Here is a 24249-nt window from a genome sequence, read left to right on the forward strand (position 1 = left end):
CTCTCCAGACTTCTCACTTTGACCCTCTCTTCCTCTATCTCCCTGAATGCTGTCTCTCTTTCTCTTTCTGACAGCGTAATTAACAGGACTGTGGGGCGCACCATGTATTACCCATGGAGCAATGTGACAATCACATCACTGGACTCGATTAGGCAATAGAAAACCCCCTGCTCTCTTCTTCCTCAGCCAGTCGAAACTGTCAATATAAATTTAAAAGGTTTGTTTGTTTGAATGAAAAAAAAAAACAACAACAAACACATCATGGTCACTGATTGGACATGATCACATGATTGAATTTGCTGTTTTAGATTTTCTTCTTTGTGTACATTTTTCTGTGACACGCAGACAGGCTGAGAGGCAGTCTAATGCCTTAGGGTGTTCAGAGAACCACGTGAGAATATCAAAAGTGACACAAGTACACCTACCAGTGGCAGAGTTACTGAATGTGAGTGCTGATGATAAACTGTGCATGTGTGTCCTGATGAGACGGGCAGTGACACTTTACCAAAGGTGATAAAAGGGCTGGTGCAAAAGAAGAAAATGAGGATTACAGAGAAGGAAGGAACCGGAGGAGAAACAGGGAATAACGTGGTGAGAAAGGAAACAACAGAAACAGTTTCACACCATCAGGTACAGTACTGAGCCAGCTGGTGCGCAGGTGTGTGTCGGTGTAATGCACATCCACTTCCTGAGCATCTGAAGAAACGTGTTTGTGTGCATTAGCATGTTCACCACAATCACTGGTACAACTGTGCTCATAGGTGCCTACACCATAAATCATTTGTCTTCTTAACGTGATGAATGCATGACACTGTGGTCTCATTTTGATTTAATAGTCAACAGGTAGAGTGAACACACAATCATAAATTGATAGTGTATAGTGTTAGAGAGGACGAGTGCTGCACGTCACCTCACAAGTAGAGAATTTAAAACTTTATCGTAGTTATCCTCAGGTAAATCAACGCATACAGTGTCTGGGAGGTTTAAAGTGGTTTAAACACACAGCTCAAAGCTGACTACATGAACCCTCAGTGAAGCCAAGGATGTATTTGTTTTGGGAGAAATCAAACCTTTTATTCATGGCTGTGCATTTGTGATCTGATAACACAAGTCATGCGTTAAAGCTAGGAGAAAAAAAATGTACATCTTCTTTTTGGTCTTGCAGTTTTCTCAGCAGCAGTGCCTTTATACCAAATGAAATCTTTCTCGTAGTATCTAGTATTTGCTTCCTTCTTCCTTAAGGGGTGGGGGTGGGGAGGGTTGGAGGAAATGTAATAATAGAAACTGGGCAAGCTTTTAAAAATAATCTGCCTCAATTTCATAATTAATCTGCGCTAGGTTTTCACACAATTAGCACGTTAATTAACCCAAAACTGCCACCACTGCGTGGGGATGTGATTGTGTGAGCGTGTGCGCATGTGTGTGTGTGTTCGTGTGTGTGTGTGTGAGAGATGGGAGATCCAGGGAAATGAAGAAAAGATACACAAAGAGTACAGGAGCACGGAGAAGGATGAGTTATCTATCAGACAAGGCTTAGAAACACTGGGGGAAATGACAGGATGACTGTCAGGATTCTCAGGGTGGATGAACGGAGGTGAGGTGGAAGAAAAGGAGGGAGATCAAAAAGGGTTAGCAGCTGACAGGAGAAGGTCGGGGGAACACGTGGAGAGGGGGAGGACGACAGCCGAAAGAATGAAAGGGGATTGATTTCAGTGACGCAGTGAAGAGCAAAGAAGACGGACGGAGAGAAACAGTAGGTAAAAGATGGTAGAAACTATACTTAGTGTGTGTTCTTTTATGTGGGTGGCACGTGTGGGGAAGTTTGTCCCTGTGTTTGTGCATCCCTGATTGTGTGTGTGAGACAGTGTATGACTGTGTGTGTGTGTCTGTGAGTGTGTGGACCACGGGGGAAAGAAGTAAAAGTTACTGCAGCTGTACTTCTGTTTCAATTCTCTCTCCTAAAGTCTCCAGACATTACTAGATGACTCAGAGCGATGTCAGCACACACACACACACACACAGAAACACATACACACTCTTGCTCTACCTTAGTTTCACACACACAGTACATCAGTGACTCTGGGATTGCCTGTCAGGTCTGGTGAGGAGGTAAGGGTGGGGGTGGAGAGCGTTTGTTCCCCAGTACAACTCGCGGGCCCACCTCGTTAATCTCCATGACGACAGAGATGCTAAGGCAGCAAATTAGTAGCGAGCGGAAAAAACTGTCACGGGGGAAGCTCATAAAAGAACACAGACTCCAAACTACAGAGGTAGTTTTAGTTAAACACAAGTTTTTAGTTAAACACACACATACGCCACTTAGAATAGGTGCACTCATACACACACACACACATGCACGCACAATTTTAAATGACTTATCCCTTAACAGACAATAATGGGAACAAAATGAAAATGCTCAACTCCCTGCAAAGGAAAGGTGAACTACACCTGGAAAATTTCTCTCACGCAAAAGCAGCTGAACAGACATATATAAATGACTATGGTTACATGTGTATGATGCCGTGTCTTAGTCATGCACATGGAAGAACACTCTGTAATGCATTTGTCTATGACCAACACCGTTCACTGATCCAGGAGTACCACAGTATAATAGGTGGTGTCAGTGTGTTTGATTTCCTTGTCAATCTAAAAAAAAATGTCTTTTTAAACAGAAATCGATGGCTAGGATAAGTTATGTTATCTAGCTTAGTGCCCGCTGAACGTGTTTTTCTGCTTCTTGCTCTCCCCTTGTAGGAAGCCTGAATTTATAAGCATATACTTGTAATTACCTACCAACAGGGGACACATTTACAGAGATCGCGAGCACCAGAAGACACTGAATTAAACTTTGACTTTATTGTCTAATATGTAAAAATGTAAATGTTATACAAAATATATTTGGCCATTCTTTTACAGCTTTACTCCTTTAACTGCAGTACAACAGTAATAACCATAATGCAATGCTGAGTAAAGTAAAAAATAGTTTTACTCTCAGTGTATAAAGTTTTATTTATCTGTGATCTCTACTGTTTTCGAAGTAAAGTTTTCCAACCCTCAGAGGTCCAGCTAAGTGGTAAATTGCTCGGCAGCTGGTCCAGGCAGTCCGCAAGTCAAAAAGAGCTCTTCATTTCACCTGTCTGTCTCACACCTCTGTATCTCTGTGAGTTCATGTGTGAGCTGAATTAAACGTGCGTGTGGGAAGAATACAATGGCAGCATAGCTGAGCTATTAAACCAAGAGATGAAACCAAGAGGCATTCACAGTAATTAGAATAACACACACGCACGCACACAGTCACACACAGAAAACCCTTAAATATAACACAGGGAGAAAGAGCTGTGCCTCACTCACCGATCATGTGATTCGCAACGTGAATCTGGATCTCTCTTTCTGTCTCAAACGTCATTTGGCATTTAATACACTGGTAGGTCTTCTTCTGTAACATAAAGACACACAAACACCCAAAACATTATGTTTTGTTTAGTTGAAAACTAAAAATTAAAACATTTTTATGGTTGAAAAATACCAAGCATGAAACTGATTGATTTTTCAAAATTGCTCTTAAAGCCCTGTTCGCACTGAACCCTCAACATATGATACTTGTATGCCCCACGAAGTCTCACACCAATCAAGCTACACTGAAAGCTCAAATCTTTGGAGACTTGGTGAAAGGAAGAAGAGGTATGCAGTTACACACACACACACACACACACACAAGCAAGACCTCTGCAGAGAAAGAGAGAGACAGAAATTAATAAGGGAGGGAGTGAACAGGAAAAAGATTAAGGGAAGAGGCAATGAAACAGAAAGAGAAGGAATGAGTATATAAGAAAAGAAGACAAGAGAGAAAGAAAGAGCCGGAGAAACAAGGGTGAGAGACACAGAAACAAAGAGAGAGAGAAGCAGAGGCTCTGCTTATCCATTCACAGCACACAGCGATCACTCATGCACAAACACATACAAAATACACAAAGGCCCCACTTCCACTATCTCTCTGCTGTTTCAGCTTGCTAGACTGAGTACACACACACACACACACACAGAAAACACACACACACACACAGAAATCCTACTTTGTCTTCTTTGTGCTGTTAGACTAAGCAGAAACAAAGGTGCAGGTAAGACAGAGGGTCCCTGGGAACTGTCTCTAACACACGCACACAGGCACAGACACACTCGCTTCCAAGTACACACTCTCGCACACATAGACACGCGGCAGGTCCCGGGGAGCCTGACTGTCAATATCAAGTAGAGCGAACAGCTCCCACAATGCCTCAGCACGCCCCAGCCGCAGGACCCAGTGGGGCTCAGCTGACACACACCGACATACACACAAGCACACGTATGCAAGCTACAGACACAGAAAGCAGCGGCACGCATCAACACTTCACGCACACACGCACGCACACACACACACAGCTCATACGAACATACAGTCAGCAGGATTTTTGAGTCTCTCGCACTCCTGAAAATGTCTCCATCTGTTAAATGCTGTTTATCTTATTTACATGACTTTCAGATTCAACGCTGCCGCATTTACATTGTGTAATGTTTCATCTACCACACTGCACCCTCTGTCTGGCTCATTTTATCTGATTGTTCTGTCTGAGAGACAACAGATATCAATATTTAAGTTGCAAACCTCATCCTTGTTTTCAGTATTTTTTTTATACAGTATCGATTCACATTTCCAAACTTCCTTCTCACTGTAGGAATGCAAAATGGCAGAGACTTGGTTTGAGAGGTTTTAAGTCGGAAAGTTTCATCAAACAATTTCTATAAAATCCTTTATCTCTCTGTCTTATCTCAGTCTATTCTGTCTCACCTTGGGTGCAGGTGAAGCCTCAGCCTTCTTTCCTGCTGCGCTGGTTTCAGGGCTGACCTCGGGGTGATCTGTCTGGACGTGACTCTCCAGGTCTTCCAGGGTTTCAAACTTCACCCCACACTCTGGACACCTCAGCCCGGCCATGGCCTTCTCTCCCTGCGTGTCCCCGGGCGTGGCAGCTCCTCCCTGGCTCGGGCTCTGGCCGTTCGTGCCCCTGATTTGATTGAGCATTTGTTTCGTTTTAGCCGATTTCAGCGATCAAAACTGAATCTGATCAAAAATGCATGTGTTTGAATGTTAACCTGTGTGTTGCTGTACTGTAAGTTTATGAGAGAAGGGTTTTCTAGGAATAGTTGAAAATATGTGAACACCTTACCATCACCATGTACTTTTTTCAGTGTGTGTCTTGGTGGCAATTTAAAGAACCATTGCTCCATTAATGTTGACTTATGTGTGTCTGTATTAACACCCACTTTTACCCACAGGCTTTATAAGGTGTCTACGTACCTGCTCATGCAGCCAGCACAGAGGCCATAAGGCAGGCCGTTGACATCCAGCTTCACCAGCTCCCCTTTGTTCTTGAACTCCTTGAGGCAGAAGGCGCATTTATACAGCTTATGCTGCTGCAGCTGCCCGTTAGGGGATGAAGAGGCTGAGCCGTTCCCTCCACCTACTCCTCCGTTGCCACCCCCTCCTCCAACTCCTCCAAGTGCAGAGCCACTGGAAAGCTTCTGCATGTGGAAGGTGCCGTGGATCTTCAGCTCCAGGGTAGAGGTGACGGTCTGCATGCAGACGACGCAGCGGAAGCCGGTGAGGGAGTTTCGGAGGTCTGGGTGCATCTGGCAATGCTCTATAAACTCCTCCTCGCTCTGCAGGGGCATCTTACAGATTCGACAGGTTCCTGTGTCCAGGCTCTTACTATGGGTCACCTGGAGAGACATAGGAATTATCAATATAACAAAGCAAGTAATAATACCGGTCTTTTATCAAAGCATAGATGAAAGAATGTTTAAAGGAGTCCTTGAAAATCCTTAAAAATGTTATTTTAATAATGAGGATTATCATTAATTAATATTGTATTAATTAAATCGTGAGGCAGTAAAAATATTAGCCTTTTACATGAACATAATGAGACTCTGCTGCGATAACAACCGACTGTAGCTGCATTTCACAATACATTCTTTAAATATGCAAACAGTTTTCCTGTAGTGTTGTGCAGCACAAATTACCTCTCACAGGACAAGTTAACGTTTTTTTAGGTCTAAATTCAAAGCAGCCAAAGAAGTTTCAGGATCAAAAGACAGGTACACAGACAGAAAGCAACAAAACGTAACAAGAGCAAAGCAAAAAAAACGCGTCTACACAGACGGCTGAGTTGTTATACCTGTAAGGCATCCACACTTTGTTTGTTCTCTCTGCATAAACCTCTTAATTACACACTAAAACACGGACACCTCAAAAGACATTCACTCACCCAAATAAGCAGATATACAAGCAGGGAAGAAGTGAATGTAAAAGTACCTTGTGTTCAGTGAGTGTTAGCAGAGAGGGGAAACGCTCGCCACATATTGGGCACATGTAGTGTTTAGCGGGGCCACGGTGTGTCTGGGCATGCTCACGAAGCCCATTCTCAGAGAAGAAAGTTCTGGAGCACACGTTGCACTTGTGGTTCCCTTTGATGAAGTCTGCCTTTTTCTTTCGAGAACCTGGTACACAGTACACGATTATTATCAATATTGTTGAAATATTATGATAATGAAACAACCTACAAATTCAAAAGCGTGGGTGAGGCATAAGGATCTAGTCGTTACCAGCGTCATCTTCTCCTGGTCGGATGTTGTGGTCACGCAGCCGGTGGTTCTGCAAGAGGGACTCCATGGTGTAGGCCGCTCCACAGATGTCGCAGGCATACATGGGCTCTGAATTGTCCAGCTCCTCCTCACCCCCGCTTGCCTCATGGCTGTTGGCTGTATCTCCCCCCTGGGTCGTTCCTCCTCCCACGACTCCACCCTTCAGCAGCATGTTCTGCAGGTCGGCTTGTTCAGCAGCCACCACTGTTGCTCTTTCAACGCCTGCTGCGCCTCCACTGCCACCGCTTCCTCCTCCTCTCTTGGAGGACTGTGCCAGTCCATTAGGCGTCCCGTTCTGGCTGCCACTGCTCCCCGTACCACCACCATTGCCGGTGATGTTGCCACCATCGAAGATGCAGTGCTTCTCCCTCAGGTGTCTTTCTAGCAGTGAGATGGTGTGGAAAGCTTTGCCGCAGAAGCGACATGTGAACTTCTTGCTGTGTGTGGTGATGTGGCACTGGAGCTCAACCTCTGTTCCAAACGTCTCCCCACAGAAGATGCATTTTCGGGGTTTGAGTCCTGTGACACAGAAATGAGGTTAACATATGCAGATGCAAGCTCAATTTACCCTACAAGCCACAATCCAAGGAAAGGTGTACTGTACCTGCTCCGAGGCCCCCTGGGAGGCCTGACCTTTGGCCCAGATGGTTATGCTTCACGTGGAGCTGAAGATCCGCCTCCTTCCTGAAGTCCCAGGCACAGGCTGTGCAGCGAAACAGCTTCTTCTCATTGCTATGCTTCACTGCCAGATGCACCTGGACAGAAGGCCAGAGAAAGAAGATTTTCAAGATAATTAACTTCTGCGTGTGTCCAAGGGAGGTGTTCGTGTTTACAGACCATCTACCTCACACATTTCCTTGCTCATGCGCTGATGTGAGTACTCTTCATAAAAATAAAATAGGTAAATAAATAACGAGCCGTATGTAGGAGGTTGTCTCATTCACCTGTATGGAGACCTTGGAGTCAAAGACCTCCTGGCAGAGAGTGCAGTGGTACAGGACAAACGTGTGCATGTCCAGCAGGTGTTTCTGCAGGTCATCCACCGAGGAGAACTGTTTATCACAGCTCTCACACACATACTGGGTTGACGTGGTGGTGTAGTGCACCGTCAGGTGCTGAAGCAATGCCTCCTGGGATTCAAAGTCCTCCTTGTTGCACTGGGGGCAGGACTGGCGCCTCAGCAGCATCTCCAGGTGTGACTTTAGGTGGGCCTGGAAACCCTCAAAGCTGGCAAATCGCAGGTCACACTGGTTGCAGGGGTAGTCCCCGTTGCTCCCCACGGAGGGAGTGGAGTCCCCTCCAAGTCTGTGGCGTTTCGGGGAGGAGATCTCGACATCAGAGGAGGCTGGGCTTAAGTCTGCGACCTTCGCCTGCCGTTTGTTGTTAGCCAGTGGGATGTTCTTGTGGTTCTCCTTTATGTGCTTGGTGAGCTTGAGGAGTGAGCCGAAGATAGGAGAATTGGTGCAGTAAGGGCAGGAGTAAACCTGTACATGGACAATAACTCTTTACTTTTTTAAGATTATTGTACATTGACATATACTGTTATTTAGTCCTTGCAGAGTAAAAGAGAAGAAGGGCAAAATATGGAAAGTGTGAGAGAGAACAAAAGAGCAAGAGAGTCAGACACATGCACAAGCCAAACATTTACAGTCAGCCCCGTAACTCTGCAAGTTCACATTTTATAAACTGAGGTTTAATACATCAATTATTAGAAGACAGTGAACACTACACAGTACTCCATTTTTTTGACTCTTAAAGCCCAAGTTTATGAGAACATGGGAATCTGAGGTTGAAATGTCACCAGTCATGTCCATGTAATACTAGAACAGTCTGTAGCAAGTGTGTGGTCCTTTTGTTTGCATTTTTTTTTTCAAAATATAATTGTTTTTGAACACCACCAAGTTTCTCTGCAACTCCGGTCCAATTCCAATTATGTTTCAAACAAAGCATGAACTACGGAGTCAAGAGGTGAGATGCACAGTTATTCAGGCTCATTAACCGCAGAAAAAAGAATCATACAATATGTAATATTATCTAAGATTTTCTCTTACATGAGCAATATGTTTCATTTAAAGCTTCACTGGCCTCATGGAAAAGTACAGGAAATGCCTAATTGCATAGGAACCAGCTCGTTGCTAATCAGCTCAACAACTGATAGACAGGCAAGCTACAATTCATCCCATCACTTCTTATCAACTCTGATTAAAATGATATTTTTAAAGTGTAATTCTTGATTAATTCTTGATTCTCACCTCCATGAAGGACTGAGATGCAGCCTGTAGTACAGGAGACTCCAGTTTGGCCACCGCTCCTCCAGACGCAGCTCCACCCCCCGCAGCTGAGGTGCAGTGTGTCTGCTGAATGTGCTCCGTCAGCGAAGACTCCGTCAGGAATCCCATGGAGCACTGGTTGCAGAAGAAGGCATGGTTCCCTTCTAGGATGGAGGAGTTAAGTTAGGTTGTTATAATTATAACAACATTAATAACAGTAAATAAAGGCGTTGTGCTTAATAGGGTTATATGCACAACAGGGTTTTGCTAACTAGCTGCTTAACCAACTAGGTACAATCATGCTATATATTACAACAGTCATGTTATCTATTGTTCAACCTCTACTCTGTGTCTTTTAAACAGTGCTGACTGACTAAAACCCAGACTTTGAAATATCTTAGGGCACTTTTCGTTGCTTAGAAAGAGAGGCCCCGTTCACAAACACACCTAATGTGGTGGATCCTGCCACAATCCCACCAGGCAGACAGTGGGACACCCTGATGTGCTCTTGCAGCGAGTTGATGTCTCCGAACATGTCTGGACAGTAGTTGCAGTGAAATGCTGTGACATTAGTGAACTGTAGCAGGGGAAAAGCTGCTGCCGCTGTGCCTACGGTTCCTCCGCTGGCACGGTGAGCTTTGCGCACATGTTCGTTGAGATTGTAGAGCGTTGGCAGAGTGTCCAAACAGAGCTGACACGTATGGCTCTGCTGCGGCTTATCTGCATGGATGGTCTTCAAATGGATCTCCAGCACCGCCAGGCTGTGGAAGTCTCTCTTTGAGCAGTAAGGGCAAGAGTATGTCACTTTACCCCAGTTCCCTCCTCCACCTGTAGAGATGGACAGATAAACTACAAATTTAGAAAAACACAGAGGTAGTCTAAGCTTTCCAACTTTGAAGTGTTCGCCATCAAATCAAGAGATGTAACTGGACTGGCTACTCTGTAGATAAGCGACTTTCATACCTCCACCTTGATGACCCAGGTTTATCCCAATCTCTTCCACGGTGTCGGCGCCTCTTCTGCGGCCTCGTTCACTGCCCTGGCTTGGTTTTAGCGTAGAGTCGGGCGTGGAGCCTCTCTCCAGGCTGGCGCTGGAGTCTGGAGTGGCAGAGCTCATTGAGGCCACGCTACCCAGGGCAGGGTCAGGACTGGCAGCGCTGTGATTGGAGGAGTCAGGCTGGCGGTGGCTGTCTAGGTGGCAGTAGACATCCTCCACAGAGGGGAACTGTTCTGAACAGACTGGACATCTGGGGAAACAGAGAAAGACCGGTAAAATATAGGCTCCATTCCAGCGTTTCACATTAATGCAAATCAGTGGTTTGAAAACACTAAAAAGCAAAGCTCTGCAGTACTTGTGTTTGCGGTTGGCATGCTGTGTTTCAATATGTGTGAGGAGAGAAGCCTCGTCTAGAAAGATCTCAGGACAGTGGATGCATTGCAAGTCGGCTCTGTCAGACAGCTGGGGGTGTCTGGTCAGGACGTGTTTCTCCAGCTCGTCAGTCTGGCTGAACGTCTCCTCGCAATAATCACACATATACAGGTCCTGCTCCAGGTCGCCATCTCCTCCTCCTCCCTTCTTCCCTCCATCCCTCTCACTCCTCAGCGCAAGATGCTCTCTGTTCTTGCGGTGAGCCTGCCAGAGTCAGAAGGTAGTTAAGATTTAAAGAAGCATGTCTTGTAAAATATTGTGTCCAAAGTTATTGATATGATGGCAGTAAGCTGGGGTTTGCCTTTTACTACGGTCAACCCGAGCAGTTGTTAAAATTATATTAGTAATTGTGGAACTTTCTTATTTTGATCCTCTGCCAATGTATCTTATTTTAGAACTTGTTTTTAAGTAACTGTGGGACTGTTAAACAAAAGAGCAGTAGTAAGAAGTAAGAAGAAAAGGTCACTAAAACACACACACACACACACACACACACACACACACACATATATCTGAACCCCTCACCTGCATGTGGCTTTGCAGTGATGATGTGGAGGAGAAGCCACGCTTACACACACTGCACTTAAACGGTTTGCTGGAGCTGAAGGGGGAAAAAAAAGTCTCAAATCAGACTGAGAGCAATAACACATGAATCAAAAGCAATTTCTAAGCACAGATTTCACGACAATAAGATCAGAAGCAGTTACCTGTGCGTCTTGAGATGGATCTTCAGGTGATCAGAGCGAGAGAATGCAGCTTCGCACTCCTGACAGCTGTACTTCTTGTCTCCTGTAGCAGTTGATAAACAGAGAATTGTTTCATTATGGACATGAAAAACATCTCAGACAGTTCGAACACATTATTGCCACTGACACAGAGAACATGTTGCCATGGCTGGAGGAACTCAAGTCTAATTCCTTATGTTTTCCAGTACAGGTAGGTTCTGCCAGTACAATCAGTACAGCAGTGATAAAGTACAGGAGGAGAACACACCGAAACACAATACCATACACTTGACAGGCTAGGAAGAAAAAAACCCACTCCGCACTGACCTGTGTGGAGTTTGACATGGCGGTCTCTGCTCCTCTTATGCTTAAACAGGCGGCTGCAGAAGGTGCACTTGAAAGGCAGCTTGTCGCTGTGGATCTGCTCGTGACGCTTCAGGTAGCTGAGTCGGCTGAAGGGGACCAGGAGGAGACAGGTGATAAACGGCCATTATACCGAGACCCTTGATAACAATGATTACCTTTCATTTGAAGTAAGTTGAAATTTTAGCCATTTCAGTATTATCAATATTAAGCAGTAGGAAAGGAAAGGGAAGAATAGACAGAGCACGTGGGAAGAAATGAGAGTAATATAGAGGATTATGATGATGACTTTATGGTGCATGTGACAGCTGTTCTTAAAGTGGGTCTTGAGTTAGTCCCTGGAGAGGTGAGTGAGAAATGTATTCACCTCATTCCTTTTACTGTTTGCCTTAGTGGTCTATGTTACCATGGTAATATTAAGAATACTGTTTATTCCTGTACTTATTGATATTCATGAGTGAGATATGAGAATGAAACTAAACATCTAAACATGGCCTTGGTGTTACTGTCGACAAATACGAAGTGTGTTTCAGTGCGGTGAGGTGGCATCTTCAGCATCGTGGGGAGCCAAAAACGTGTGAGTGCGATACCTGAAGGACTTGTCACAGAACTGGCAGGGGTACGGCAAGCCTGCGCCTCCTTCCTCCTCGCCGCCAGTGGCCATGCCGAGGTCACAGCAGCCATCGGGCATCTGTGAGGGGGACGCAACGTCCTTACTGGAGGGCGAGGAAGGCACCCAGGACAGCCCTGCAGGGTCATCATCACCATCTGACAGAGAGGGAGGTAGATACAGAAAAATTTAAAGGAACACATTTGATTCATCTGCGGCTACAAAACATAAACGCTATTTTTTTTATGCACAGATGCAGGATTATAAAAAATGAGACAGGTGAGCACAGACAGGAAAACTGGGGGTAAAACCAGGAGCATTAGAATGATTAAGATGAAGTTACATCTTTCTTGGAAGGCAAAAGGAGGGAGAGGCAGCCTGTGGGAGTTCAAATAAGGAAAAAAAGAGGATATAAACAAAAAAATAAACACATTTATCCTGGTTACACACACACACACAAATACAGAAGGAAAATGAGGATGGCAGAGATAAAGAGAGAGAATGAAACAGAAGAGAGAGACACACTCCGGCAGCAGCAACATCTAAATAGAAAGCTCCAAGAACTATGTATCCCCGACGGAGCCCAGAAATAAGGACAGAGTGTATTTTCTCTCCCTTCATCCTCCCTCTGCAGCCATCCCTCGTTCCATCCCTCCCCTCACCTCCCCTCCCCTCCCATCCCTCCTTCCGTCCCCAAGGACCATAGATCCGCCTCATCATATTTTCATTAGGGCCCTGGCAGATTGAAACGTCGGAAAAGCGATTAGGAGATGTGGAGAGCAGAGCGGAAAGATGGCGATATTCACTCCCTTTATCTGTCATACATAGGAGATTATGCATTGCTCTTTTCCTTTTTTTCCCTCTCTCCCTCTCTTTTTCCCCTACTGTGTAGTCTGGAACAGAGGCGACAAAAAGGCCACGACTCCTTTAATAGACACTTCAGAACGGATTCAAGGCGACAAAGGAGGGGGCTGAATAATGCTTGATATTGTTCTGTTCGTCTTTGTGCGCTCTGTGAGGCAGCACAGTGAGGCTATTTAGCATTTGCCTGAAAAATGTAAAGGAGAGAGGAGATGAGAGGGAAAAAAGGGGAGGGGGGAGGTGGGCTGTTTTCTTTGCTTTTATCTGATAGCTATATCAACCAGGCCAGCAACAAATCAAAGAGAGAAAATAAGGAAACTAGAGTGATAGGACAGAGAGAGTGGAAAAACTTGTGCCAATATTCATCATAAGGCCAATATTTCTGCAGAGCAAACACTCCAACACATGAGCATAGACACATGTGCAGGAGAGAAGTTGCTCCTGATAATTTTAGAAACCTCTCCAAAGCACACAACATTTTACCTCAGCCAACTCCTACCACAATCTTGTGTGTCTTCTGTGTGTGTTTGTGTGTGTGTGTGTGTCTAGTCCGCTGTGTATTGCGCCTTGCAGAGAGGGGGTGGAAAACAGATTCTTGTGATGAATCGATCACCGGGAAAATGTAGGCACTGCGATGAGCAAATAGAACTCTGCAGGGGGGTCTGGGTTAAAAAAATTGTAAAAGCATGAATTATAAATTTGACTGGAAGCAAGAAGGAAAATAAAAAAAGGGCTTGAGAAAATATAAGGAATAGAGATATCAACATGAAGCCAACAGAGAGAGACGGAGAGAGAGAGCGGATGAGAGAGGAAGACAGCGAGTGAGTGAGGGAGGGAGACAGATGGGGGGGAGGCAGAAAAAAACTGAGAGCATGAAGGAGGGAGGGAAGGAGGATGAAGAAGTGCATGGAAGTGTTGACGGGGTGAAAGGAGAAAACAAACAATATGTCATTCTGGAGAGCTGCACACAGTGATTAAAAATGACTGCACAGGAGAAGCATGAATCGGAAAAGAATGAAAGATGAGGGAGAATCAGATGAGACGAACTGAGAGGAGGATAGAGAAAGATGCTGAGGAAAATCTGCCTAAAACTCAAACTGGGCAGATACATTCTGTGACACGAAGTTCAGATTAATGCTTTTTTTTCCCCAAAATTTCAGACTTACTCTCTCTGAGTTCTTTTCTTCAGATTATAGCAACCACTCATGCTATTAGATGAATTATGTAAGACAAAAAAAAAAATCTGGTCCTAATTCACCATTATCCATTAAATACCTAAGTAGGTGCCCCTTTTTTCACCTGATGGAAATCTCATTATGATTTTAAGTAATATATAAACATCTCATCTCCCAGGAATAAGGCTGGTACAGTGAGTATGCTGATTTTTAGAGATCGGCAGTAGACAGCTGAATTTCATTTATATGAGTTTTATTTATATTAGCCAGTTAAATGCTTTGGCTATTAGAACATTTTCAACAATTCTGATAATCAAATTACTTTTGAAGTGGGAGGGTTTGCTGCTTTTCTCTGTTTTAGATCGTTGTAAAGTGAATATCTTTGGGATTTGAACTGAGGTTGGTCCGAAAAAAAAAAAAGAAAAAACATTTCTCACAGTTTTCTGATATTTCATGGACTTACCAACTACCTGATCATAAAAGTGGCAGACAAATTAATTCATCATAAAAAATAATTAGGGACATACCAATCAAATTTTTTTTCTCTCCTGATACTGATTCTGAAACTTTAACTCCAAGTACCTGCCAGAAAAATCTGCATGGTTCACTGATTGGAACTCACTGAGCAAATTCATATGTAAGGTAACATGAGGCCAGGGACTGCTGTGGCACTACAGCCTAATGCAGTCTCAGTGCTGAAATCAATCCAGGGTCTTGAATCAGTTCCTATCCTAAGTTGTGATTCTTGAAGTTTTTGTTTTTTTTAAGATTTTGCACAAGTGATTTATATAAAGTCAGTTCAAAGCAATCCGTGTAAAGTGTCTCAGCTGTTATTGACACAGTCTGAGTGAGCACGACATTATGAGAAACTGAAACATCCGTCACGACGTACAACACGATGAAGATCAAGTACATGTGCTAAACTCTACTGTCATGAAAACACTTTTTTTAAAAAGCTGAGGAAGCTCCAGTGATTTACACAAAACCACTGCAGGCTTTTTGTATGCTATTGATCTTTCTACCTTACAACACTGGCCTCAAATTTATCAGTCATCAGCAGACAGAAGTTATTCCTCTCCATATGAGAGACACCAGCAGAAGTCTGAATCCAATTTGCAGCATACAAAAGTACACTAATAAAAGTCTACGTGGAGTGAGGCTGGTGTTAAAATAAGTGCGTCTATAAAACATCAATCCAGACACCCCCTGCTGCCCCACGCAACAGGGCACAAGTCTTTTAGTGTAGCCTGAGAAAGATGAGTGCTGCTGTCAAAAAACACGGATTGTAACTTCTCACACCTTTTGCCTCTTTCTCTTGGCTGCGTCTGATAGGATTCACTTAACAATAACTAGAAAGAGAGAGAGCACAAACAAATACCAGACACAAAGAAACACTCGACCCACAATGGTCAGCTGAGGCCGAGCAAAGAGAACGAAAACCAAATCATAACAACATGTTAGTGAAAGCGAAGTAGAGATGAAGAGGGGAGTAAATGAAACCTAGAAAAAAAAAACAATGAAAGTGTTTCTTCGCAGTGCTGGTCCGAACACATGTGGACCAGTGTAGGCACACCAGTATGAGTCAGTTAAATGGTAATGTGTCAGAGGTGGGAAAGTGGGAGGAAGAGAGGGAAAGAGAGAGATTGGAACAGAAAGAGATTCAGTCAGAGCAAGAGGGAGAAATCACTTTTTGAGGGGGGATGGAGGGGTGTTGAGAAAGAAGGGGAGGAGAGATTAGCGTCATTAAAGAGCCCTAATCCTCTGACTAGCGTGGCTGGCGCTAAAATGGAGGATCACACGGCTTTTTAACGGCGCCTTTGTCAGTCGGCCGCGAGGGGACCTGGCAAGACAAGGCCGAATGGCAAACTGGGAGAAACTGGAGGATGGGGAGGGGGGAGCGAAGAAAATTTCAATGAAAAGTTAAATTAGAGAAGAATCCTCGAGAGGAGAGAAGATGAGGAGGATGGATGGTTTAGGGAGGGGGACTGGAGAAAAAAAAACAGAAGGAGAAAAAGAAGTAAAAAAAAAAAAGAGAGAGAGAAACAGGCAGGAGCAGGCGGACGCCGACACACGCTGTTCCTTCCCCCCTCTCCTCCTCCTCCTTTCTGTTCTCTGGCGAACGAAAATGAACGAGAGGAGCGGAGCGGAGGACCACAGGGCCCCAACCGCTCCACTCCCCCTTTATCTCTCACTCTACAGTCTTCTCCTTTCCCATCCATTCCCTCTATCCTTCATCCCTCCCTCTGTCCCCAGCAGTCCCTCTACTCTTCTGTCTTCATCTCTCTCCCACTACCTCCCCTCCTTCGCACCCTCCCTCCGTCAGCTTTCATGTTGTTACTCATTATAGCGCTGACATCTCTCCCTCCATCCCTCCGTCTCTCCGACAGATTTTCCCCTACTGATGTTGGCCTTCACCCCTGTGTCTGGGCCTGGACGGGACTGAGGGAGAGAGGAGGGGGGGGTGTTCCAGATGGACAGACTCTGAACTCCAGAGGAGAGGGAAGAGATGGTGGGATGAAAGAGGAGACAAAAAAGAAGACGGGAGAGGAGAGGAAAGGAGAGGAGAGAAGAGGAGAGGGGAAAACCCAGGGGTCTGTAATAAGACATTGAAAAGACCAGAAAGGACCTAAACGGACCGCCTGAGTCTACCTGAAACAACAGACACACACACACACATACAAACACACAAATGCAAACAACACACACTCCCCGCGTGTCTCTCTAATAGGCCAGACAGTGTGGCAACGTGTGGAGGACACAGCCTTGGTGAAACACTCTAATGAAGAGACGCACATGCTGATCGATCTCTCTTTATGTTTCTGCCTCCCCTGTCTATCCCCCCCACCAATCCAAACTCACTAACTTTGTCATCACTGTCACACAGAAGGAAAATATATCAAAGCAGCAGAGTTTACAAGATGGAAATCTTAATAAAAGAAACTTTAGAGACCATTGTGCTCTTCAGATGTAATGGCTATTAATTTTATCTACTATTCCAAAAATTTTAAATTAAAAACTATAAACTAACATATAAAATATTGCAGAGTATATCCAAATTTCTTCTGGTCTTGGCCACGATGGTTAAAGTGACAAACAGAAGCAAATGAATCAACGGGCTGACATGGAACCAGCACTCAAGAACATGAGTTCAATTAGTTCACTCTGGATAACAGCGTCGGCTAAATGCCTGAAATGGAAATACAATCTATGTATGTCATGCGTTCCCTCTTTTCTGTTGCTTTGATGTTTGAATCAAAGCAGCTCAGCTGATAGCAGTAAAAAGGTTTGAGCTCCCAGTGCAGCTACTACGAGTGTTAAACTCTCTGCTACCTACAGTTACACGCAGACAATTCTGCATTAACATGATAAATGAATAATACGCAAATTCATCTTCTATGTTAAACGTGTGATTAACTGTCAGAATAAAAATTATCATCTTTCTCAGGATGTCAAAAGGGCCAAGAAAAAATATGCACTCAATCCAAAACCTACATAATTCTGTCTGGGAAAAAAATGTCTGATTTCTGGAATTATCCAGATTTAAATGAATGTGTTCACCTTGCATTTAGCTGTCTACCTGCTCAAATTTTAATCCTCCTTTCCGCCTGTCTTTCTCTACCCACCTCCCTTTCCTGCTACCTTCCTTCAACCCCCCCGCCCCCATCTGACCATCCAACTCTCCTTTCCACCTTTCTGCTTGGCCATCAGCCCAGACCTGCACCTTTCCCAGCGAGACCCCTGCTGACCTCCTATCCCTCCATCCCTCACTCGCTTCATCCCTTCTTCCACCGCTCCCCAGGCCCCCTCCGATGGCCCCAGGCTGCCCCAGGCGTGCACACACACACAGCCCCAGACTCACCATAGGGGGCAGAAAAACAACTTCCACCCTTGGCTCACTCTGGGCAGCCCAGCACACACTCTCTCTTGCTTTCACTCGCTCACACGCAGAAACACATGCAAACACACAGACAAACACAATTAAGAGTTCAATTCAATGTTCAATACTATGCTAAGCTTAATGGTACACAGGCATACCACACATTTATTTGTCGCCATTTCTCCAGCTCCATCTTTATTTTTGTAAAGAACATCCTGCAGGTTAAAATAATAGCAAGTCCATCCTTTTGGATTCATGCTGGAAACCATTTAGGCGGGCAGCTGCCTAAATGTAGAGTTAAATTTCCCTCACAAATTTCATGATTTGTGTTGTTTGCTTTGTGTGAGGTGAGACTGCACAGCTAAGTGACGGCCATCCTGTTAACAGAGACCGCGTTCCAGCGGCGTTTATTACTTTATTTTGTCGTATTGAATAAGAAATGAAGTCGGCAAAACAATAACAGTGACCATAACCCAAGTAATGAACCACTCATTGGCTTTACAACTGTGCTACAATCATCTGAAGGTTTTTACACATAGTGCACTGGGATAGCTAGACAAGAGAATACAAGAAAGAGTTGGCATGGCAACCGATAAGCTAAGCACAGCTTACTGGTTGCCATGCATTATGAGAATTGCACAGTAGGAAGGTTTATTTGACCAGTCAGATTGTTTGGCTGAAGCTACCTGTTGTGTAGTCTATCTGATGCAGCTGTTAAAAAAGGGAAAAAAAAAAAAAAAGTAGAAGCAAGATTTTGTTCTTCTACAGAAAATACAGAGAGACTGACACATTCTCAGTTCCACAGAAAGTCCTCACAAGTGACCAGTTTCTGACATTGTCTGTTATGGTCGGGACATTTTGACCTCATGAGACTCTAACAATATGGCCTACACACACACAAAAATCTGCAAAATGCACGAACAATATGGTTCGATGTTCACTGGGTGCAGCAGTTCACACATATGCACAGTGCTGCAACCCTGGTCTGTGCTTGGAGGAGCCACAGTCCTCTGCTGCTGTCCTTGTAGCCCACATGGGACGCAGTCTGTTGGGACAAACACACACACAATCATACACATACGTGCCACAGCGAGGACAGATAGAAAGGACGATACTACAGTCTGTCCGGGGCTTGAGCCCTCGAGGACACGACGGATGGACACACACCCACAAACACATGCATTCGCACACACACTAAGCAGGCTGTGGGGACCCTCACCTTCTGCCCTGGGAATGGGTCCGGCTGCTTTGGACGCTTTTGGGCGCCAACTGCTCCATATGGGCAGTGTGTATCTGTGTGTGTATTTGAGGGCAGAAGGTTAGGGGCAGGGGGCTAAGGATGGGGGTGGTGGACAGCGAGCTGGCAGATGACAAGTTTGTCCCTACCACACGGGATAATATACTATATACAAGCAGCATACATAGAATTGCTTATCATTTAAAAACACAGTCAGTGTAGGCTATAGATTTAGTAAAGTAAATTTAGACTCACTGAGAACTAGTTTATTCCAGTATCTGAGGAGCTAGTTAAGTAGAAGGAATAGCTGTTGGTTAATCCGTACAGCTGTTAAACAAGCTTTGAAAAAAGATGTAAAAATCATTTTGTGAACTTTGCCAGAAAAGAAAAGCAAGACCGGTCATATTGTCAGCATGGGTTTTCAAGTGTTATTAGTGGTTTCAAATTAAAATTCACTTCTCCGATGAAAATAAATCTCCAGGGCAATACTGCACACCTCTGCGATATTATGGTTTCGATAATGATTCCACAGCATTCAAGGAGTCACTGCTGAAAATATGCAAAAGCTCAGCAACACTTTAAATACAGAGTACTAGAAATGATTTCCACTCAAAATCATTGGCGCTATTTAAAATGACTATTGGTATTAATATCATTTACCAGTAAATTACTCTACAAAATGCTTCCACGCGTACACAAAGCCAGAAGACGTGAACAGACGCACACACATACATACAACAACACACACAGTCTGTCTCTCTTACACACAAACATACACCATGTGGTAGAGGAGGGCTGGCATCTGCTTCCTCTTACCACATTTCCCTCTTTTTCTCAATCTCTCCTTTCAAAATCTTTCTCAATAAGCCTTTTATCTCATCGTGTCCTAATTTCCTCTGATTATTTACTTCTTCTTCTCTTTGCCTCCACACAAAACGCAGAGCAAGGCACCTAAACCGCGAGGGCTAGTGGTTCCCTTCCCTGTGAAGCACACATTCTTCATCTCTCCCTCCGCCATCCTGCTCTCTGTCCATCTTGTCTGCTGTTTGTTCGCTCAGAAATGAGAAACAGCTGTCAGGCAGAGTGTTAGATAAACAACAACACCATGCCAACGCACACATACAGTACACCACATGTGCACACATGCTCACATGAAGACGCACACACATACGCACACACGCACACACACACACACACAGTGGTGTGGTCCCATTGTGTGCATGCCGGTGGCTATATCATCTATTTATAAGAATGAGGTTTGGTGGACTGACAGACTGTTCACTAACCTAGAAACACATTCACCTGAGTCACACACATACACACACACACACACACACACACACATTTGATTCACTTTTCGTACCTTCGCAAAAGCACACTTGCTCATAAACGCACACACTCATGCACATAAGGAGGCCCTTGGATGTTTACTGAAATACCCACAGATGTACCCACACAACTGTAATAATCCACATACAGTTATGAATAATAACAGCCGAGTTGTATTTCAAAGCATTATTAGTGCTACCATGTGAATAATAATGGATAATTAGTATTTAGCAAGACCCTCGTATAGGATCATGTGCGCATTCATCATTCAAACAAACTGCACTGCATCCACTACAAATGGATGTGATTGATCTAAAGATGCATCAACAATATTACTCACACACACACACACACACACACACACACACACACACACACACACACACACACGAGTCCTCCCTCGTTCACCTACGCATCCGTGGGACCTATAAATAAGTGATGTAGGCAGCTGGAGCTTGCTGTTCAAAACACAAACACACTGTTACACACATATAAACTGGTAAACAAACGAACAAACCCATTTTTGTATGTGTAGTACAAATACGCCTAAAACACACACACACACAGCTTGTGTTAACCGGACTACCCATTCGATAAGCTTCTCCATCTAGAGCAAAAAAAACCTGAAGCAGTGCAGGTATATAAGCTGCCAAGAGACAGATCTGAGGAGAGACAGAGAGAGCAAGAGAGAAAATGAGGGGAGAGAAAGAGAAACAGGGAGGCAATGAGGTTCCTAAAGTCCCAGGGGAGAATGGTAGAGGGGGGTCTTGTGCCCATGGGAAGCCCAAGAGCAAGCTGCGAGAGGCGGGTACCTCCTGCCCAACGCTCCCCTTCATTCCCTTCCCTTCTGGAGGATGGGATCCTGGACAGCCCCCTACTCACAACTCCTAAACCCCCCATGAGAGGAATACACGCACATGCACACACAAACGCACACACGCACACGCTGAAGAGGGGTCCCCAGGGGAGGAGCAGAGCAGAGCAGAACACCTGGACCTGCCATTAGTGACACACTCAGGGATTAGAGGCACAGACGGCAAGAGAGATGGAGAGGGAGAATGCACACTGGGATAGACACACACACACACTACATTCAGAATGAACTGTGCATAAACATACACAAACACATGCAAGTTCTAACAAATGTCATCGCAACCAAAATAAGGAGGCAAAAACATGAGGGAGCATGCAGACTGAATGCAAGATGAATTTTCAACTCGTTTTAATCACATGAATTTGAATGTTTAGGTGTTTCTGCTTGTGTTTCATTTGCATAAACAGCGAAAACCAACTCTACCTCAGCTGTAGCTTGCTGTGAGTGTGTTGGTGTGTGTCTGAGTGTGTGTGTCAACTTTAACATACAGTAAACAAATGAACTCCACCTTTGGTGGAACAACCCTGAAACAATTATTCAGAGGTGATCAGCTGTAAAGCTTTTTATGATTCTGACTTACATTTTTTTATTTGAAGTGTTTCTACTCTACTTCAGTATTTACAAGCACTAGTTCATAGACAGAAAGGTGTACTGCATGAAGGTTTCATTCCCTCTGATACCAAGTTCAGGTCGGTGCAGGCTTTCCTGTCCATTTCATCTGAAGGTATTTAATCACGTTCATATTGACTGACTGACGTCTTTAGAAGAAACCGACAAAGAACATAAACTGTTTATGGTTTTCGACATGAACAGGCTCCAGTCATCTCTTAACTCTGCTTCTGTGAGACTCCCTTTTTGTACAGTACAGTTGTACAGTATATATACAGTAAGTGCACACACACAGAAACGCAGGTATATACACTCACTTCCTCACTTTCATGCCACCTGGACAGAGTGCATGTGTGGTATAATAATTACTCATGCATAAAACCTTTCTCTCCCTTGAGAAAGACGATATTACCAGCTGAGGGTCAAGGACAGAGAGAAAGAGGAAAAGGAGGAGGAAAGTAGAGAGGTGAAGGAGAAGGAATGAGAGAAAGAAAGGCAGCTAAGAGGGGACACAAGAGCAAAAATAATAAAAAAAAGGAAAAAAGATTCAGTGAAAGACACATACAAGTGTAGGGTAGAGAGACGGGCACACATACATACACGGCACCACAAACACGCACTGACTGACACATTAACAAATGCTACAAAAAAATGTACAATGTCAAAACTCACACAAACGCACTAAAGGTGGGAGCTGATGGATTAGTGTAGTAATTTAAACCTGCACAGCCTAAATTCAGTATCATTTCAACAGAGAGCATGCATATGTGTGCCTGTGTGTGTTAGTGTGTGTGTTAGTATGTGAGCCTTACAGGAGGCCGTTAACTTCATGTGTCACACTTTCACACACTCCACAAATATCGTTTTCCTTCTTTAGTGGCTGCCAGCTTTTACTTATCAAAATGCATACAGACAAAGAGACATACATATGCCAACACACACACATACACAGACACACACACACAGAGGTCAGTTAGAAAGGGAATAATCCCCAAGTATCAAGTTCAATGTGACAGTGGAGAAGGAGAGATTTCAAAATAAACCGTCCAGAAAAGAGGCTCCTGTGTGAATTAAAGACCACACACTGGCTGCAACAAAGAGCAGCGCTCAGACACACACAGGGAGGGACGCACAGACAGAAACAAAGGTGGATTTGGTAAGAAAAAAAAAGTGTGTAAGTGCGTTTGTGAGTGTGTGTGTGTGTGTGTGTGTGTGTGTGTGAGAGCTGGTGACATGAAACAGATCAAAGGGGGGAGAGGTCGGCAGGGCAGAGAGGGAGAAAGACAGAGAGAGAGGCCAGGGGGTCCCGTAATTACAGCCTACATCCGCCAAGCTGAGCCATGTGTGACTGTGTGTGTGTGTGTGTGTGTGTGTGTGTGCGCGTGTGTGTGTGGTTGTGTGTGTGAGCATTCACATGTGCTTATGTGCATAGGTAGCCCAAGCATGGCTGTGGAATGAAGGTTTTTAGGGGAAATTGCTCCCTTCTACACACACACACCTCACCACTGTCATCTTCCCACTGTGACTGCCTAACAGGAAAAAAACAAGAAAGACACACACATATACAAAGTTAAAGATACCGACAAATCAACACAAAAACAAAGACAGCACTCACACAAACATGGTTTTATAACAAGCATGAAATAATATCAAATATCTGTCATAAAACAAAATGTAAAAGTACTGAAAGGGTGAGTCATAAAAACACTGAGGCACACGTACAATTTAAAACATGAGCACACGCGCATGCGAGCGCATGCACGGGAAATGGGATACACACACGCAGAGACACGCACAGTGGGGTCGGGAGTGTCTGTGGTGGAGGGGTGCAGATCAATGGAGACCACTGACTGGGCTGGTCTCCGCAGCAGAAAAGCGGATTGCTCTGGGACCCAAACTATTGTACAGCACCACACTGACTTCAAACACACACACACACACACACACACACACACATATACTCACACATAGCTGTAGACATGCAGCTGAACATACGCGCGCACACGACACAAAGTCAAACATGAGCAGAGGCAAACTCTGGCTCTGTCTCTGCGTCCCACACACACACACATCACTGACAGAGGACACAAACAGTCTAATAGAGCGGTGAGAGCAGAGAAATGGAAATACCTCTTTGACTGACTGGGGTTCATTGTGCTTTCATGCCTTTAGAGGGGACCCCCTAGCATCAGCACGGCTAATCTCTTTCTCTTCC

At 44.5% G+C, this 24249-nt stretch overlaps 1 protein-coding gene across 3 annotated transcripts in view; it reads right to left on the minus strand.

Annotated features, from left to right (window-relative positions):
• znf423 (zinc finger protein 423) overlaps window positions 1-24249 on the minus strand; it is a 144652-nt gene that overhangs the window by 67488 nt on the left and 52915 nt on the right. The window contains exons 4-18 of one of the 3 annotated variants that reach the window (XM_041037878.1): window positions 12053-12230; window positions 11427-11551; window positions 11082-11163; window positions 10900-10975; window positions 10298-10578; window positions 9909-10192; window positions 9393-9773; window positions 8928-9109; window positions 7620-8159; window positions 7280-7430; window positions 6637-7194; window positions 6347-6531; window positions 5333-5754; window positions 4883-5039; window positions 3352-3436 (exon numbers count right to left, since the gene is read on the minus strand). In XM_041037878.1, the coding sequence (XP_040893812.1) occupies window positions 3352-3436; window positions 4883-5039; window positions 5333-5754; window positions 6347-6531; window positions 6637-7194; window positions 7280-7430; window positions 7620-8159; window positions 8928-9109; window positions 9393-9773; window positions 9909-10192; window positions 10298-10578; window positions 10900-10975; window positions 11082-11163; window positions 11427-11551; window positions 12053-12230 (3687 nt within the window). Of the gene's footprint in view, window positions 1-3351; window positions 3437-4825; window positions 5040-5332; window positions 5755-6346; window positions 6532-6636; window positions 7195-7279; window positions 7431-7619; window positions 8160-8927; window positions 9110-9392; window positions 9774-9908; window positions 10193-10297; window positions 10579-10899; window positions 10976-11081; window positions 11164-11426; window positions 11552-12052; window positions 12231-24249 lie in introns of all 3 variants that reach the window. The other 2 variants (XM_041037877.1, XM_041037876.1) reach the window with 2 other exon arrangements.

This window comes from Toxotes jaculatrix, chromosome 5 (genome assembly GCF_017976425.1).
Source record: "Toxotes jaculatrix isolate fToxJac2 chromosome 5, fToxJac2.pri, whole genome shotgun sequence".
NCBI lineage: Eukaryota > Metazoa > Chordata > Actinopteri > Toxotidae > Toxotes > Toxotes jaculatrix.